The sequence below is a fragment of the Amphibalanus amphitrite genome, unplaced genomic scaffold, assembly GCF_019059575.1.
Source record: "Amphibalanus amphitrite isolate SeventyFive unplaced genomic scaffold, NRLGWU_Aamphi_draft 000331F_arrow, whole genome shotgun sequence".
In the NCBI taxonomy this organism is placed as follows: domain Eukaryota; kingdom Metazoa; phylum Arthropoda; class Thecostraca; order Balanomorpha; family Balanidae; genus Amphibalanus; species Amphibalanus amphitrite.
This window is the reverse complement of record NW_024881826.1, coordinates 408,049-411,112: the sequence shown is the minus strand read 5'-3', so window position 1 is coordinate 411,112 and position 3,064 is coordinate 408,049. Positions and strand designations below refer to the sequence as shown.

Below are 3,064 nucleotides of genomic sequence, written 5' to 3'. Positions count from 1 at the left end.
AAGGAGTAAAACGATTAAAGTTATTTGAAAAGTTTTGCCAGCCGGTGGTTTTAGCATGGTTAATTATCAAAGAGGCTTCATGTTTTGCTTTGCGATAGGCTTCCGCATTTGCTTCGCACACGCGGCGGTGGAACTGGCGGAGTGCGCGTTTCCGAAGGGCTACGGCGCGTTGGCAGTCTGCATTCCACCAGGGAGCTCTTCTATGTTCTTTTGGGGGGCCAGTATGGGGGATGTTTTGATGCGCAGCGGCAAGAATGACGTTAAGAAATGTGTTTATATCTGGTGGAGGTGTAGACAATGATTCGTCAATATACTTTTGGAAAGACGCCCAGTCGGCCTTCTTAAAGTTCCACCTTGGCAAAAAATTAAAGTTTGTCTGTCCTGAAGGGACGTTGAGTAAATAATGTATGGGGTAGTGGTCACTGAAAAGAGAGTCATCTTCAACGTGTTGTGTAAAAAGTGTCGCGGTGTTTGTGTCTGTAATGGCGAGATCTAGGACGGAGTGTACGACCTCTCCATTGCGTGTGCGTGTGAATGTGGGCGTGAGATTGTTAATGAGTATTAAATCGAGTGAGTTAATTACGTTAAGAAGTTGTGTTCCGCGCGAGTTTGTTTCTGTGCACCCCCATGTGCGGTGGTGTGCATTGAAGTCCCCCATGATTATAAAAGGCGGAGAAAGTTGGGAGAAAAGGTCTAGGAGTAGAGGACAGGAAAGTGGGAGGCTAGGTGAAAGGTAGATCGAAAGGACAGTGAGGTCTAGTTGTGCAATTTTAACTTTCACTCCGACTGCGTTAAGCGTAGTTCGGAGGAAAATTTCATGATGCAAAAGTTTATTTGAAACGTAAAGAGCCGAGCCGCCCCGGCGGTGGGTTTCATTTACGTTATTTGTATATAAAGAGAAATCACGAATGTTGAAATTGTAATTATATGTATCTGAATCTTTAAAATGGGTCTCTTGGATGGCGGCTAGTAACGGTTTTTTATTTAACATATAGTTCTTGAATTCCCCCCAATGGGATACCAACGAGTTCGTATTCCATTGGAGAAAGAATTCAGAAAATTGAGTCATTTTCCGTGTGTGTGTTTGTTTACTGGTGTTCTTGGGTATAAGCGTGCGAACGAGTAAGTCGTCTTCCCGTCGAAAGGGAGCGAGAGCTGGAGCGAGATGAAGACCTTTCTCGAATACGAGCGGGAGAGGGTGCTCGAGAAGACATGGGCCTGGGTTTTGGGTGGTCGGCGGAGACGAGGCTTTCGAAAAGTTCCTGTGTGAACTGTGCCTCAACGACAGTATCGTTGGGCGAGTCAAGAGAATCTAGAGATTCTGCGGAGTCAACAGACGTGCTGGCAACGTCTGGGGTCTCTGGGACCGCGGAGCCTGCGGGAAGCGGAGCCTGAGGGGTTTCAATGGGCATCTCATTGACAGGGGTCACCGACTCTGAGTCGTCGAGAGATGCCTTGGCTACAGCGACCGCGTCAGTTTGTTCTGCTGCAGGGGTCATGTGGACGTGGTCTGGCTGGGTCTCAGTTGGCACCTCGGCCAGAGGCTGAGCTGCTCCCTTCGGAGTCTCTGTGACCGTGTCCGTCTCGTCGAGGGTGGGGACAGTCTGGGGGACTGGTGCCGTGACAGTTTCCGTCGACTCTGTGTGCGACGGACGAGGGAGCTCCACTGCCGTACTGAGCGGCGGGGTCAGATTCGGGTCGGAGCGCTGCCCTGGTCCAGCCTGAGGTCCCGAGCAGCGGGGGTTAGTCCCCCGGACGGCGTCGGCGTATCGACGCTCGCTCGGGATAGAGTGCCCGGCCGGGCGGGGTGGAGGGGCGGAGGGCGACTTCCGGTTCAGTTTCTCCTTGTGGAAGTGCCACGCCGGGCACTTCTTATCCCAGGCGGGATGAGGGCCGCCACAGTGGGCGCACTGGACCTCCTCACTCTGGCACTCATCCGAACTGTGTCCCAGTGTGGCACAGCGGAGACAGTTTGCCTTTTTGGAACGGCAGGTCGATTGGAGGTGCCCGTAACGTCCGCAGCGCCGGCAGAGTCGCGGGTTCACCTCCCACGGGCTCACAGTCAGGACCTCGTAGCCGGCGTACACGGCAGGGGGACACTCGAGGCCAAGGAACCTCAGCTTAAGCAGCGGGTTTGGGTTAGGCCCCTTAGATCGGAGGCGCGTCACCTCTACTACTCCTTGTGAGCGGAGCTCCGCCTGAATCTCGGCCTCCTCGATGTACTGGAGTGCTGGGGAGTAGCAAGTGCCCGCCACGGTGTTTAGGCGGGTAGCCGGGGCGGCCGTAACGGCCGTGCCACAGAAGGTGGTGATGCTCAGGGCGAGCCGAGCCTGGTCCTTGTTAAAAACCCTGATCAATATGTTGCCTGACCGGATCACTTTTGCGTTTACGCACGGGCCGATTAGTAGGTCCATCTCCCTCTGCAATTTAAATGGGGAGAGGCGGCGGAACGAGCCATCCGGAGTCAAATGGATGAAGGACTGGCCCTCTGGAACTTGGTCCATCATCGGGTCAGGGAAGGGTTCGGGGGTAGGCTCAGATGGAAAAGGGCCCATGAGAGGGAGGACAAGAGGTGGGCGGGGGCGAGACAGCGTGGGTGCCATCCTTGTTTTCTTAGAAATAGAAATTAGAATGATCAAATTCAGTGGCAAAAATAGAGGGCTTCACAAATTATTATGGCCAAAACAGAACTGGAATTACCCGCGAGGATGTGCCCAGGCGCGCCTGCGGTTAGAAAAAAGCGCGCCAACAAACCGCGCCAAGAAACCGCGCGAACGCCGCTAGCCGGCGGGCTGACGTCACGATCACGTGACCAGTGTCGGCCAATCACCGCGGCCGGCCGCAACCGACGAGGAATGGAGTGGAGCCGGAAACCGATGGAGGGAGAACGAGAATGTGAATATTAATGTTATAATTTAGAAGACAAAGTGAAATGTCGCAACACCGGCTGCCGAGTGCCAACAGCTGCGTGCGCTGGCGCCGACGCGTTGTGGGCCGCGCTGCTGACGCCCAAGCTGCGATATCAACCATCTATGAATAAGTGGCAGCGGTGGCGGCTTGTCAG

General features: G+C 54.2%; 1 protein-coding gene across 1 annotated transcript; it reads right to left on the bottom strand.

Annotated features, from left to right (window-relative positions):
- Nucleotides 1–1,312: 1,312 nt before the first annotated feature.
- LOC122388680 lies at nt 1,313–2,504 on the bottom strand. The gene is made up of 2 exons (XM_043379972.1): nt 1,506–2,504; nt 1,313–1,375 (listed from the first exon to the last, which is right to left on the bottom strand). Exons 1-2 carry the CDS (start codon nt 2,502–2,504, stop codon nt 1,313–1,315), a joined length of 1,062 nt encoding a protein of 353 aa, XP_043235907.1.
- Nucleotides 2,505–3,064: the final 560 nt, after the last annotated feature.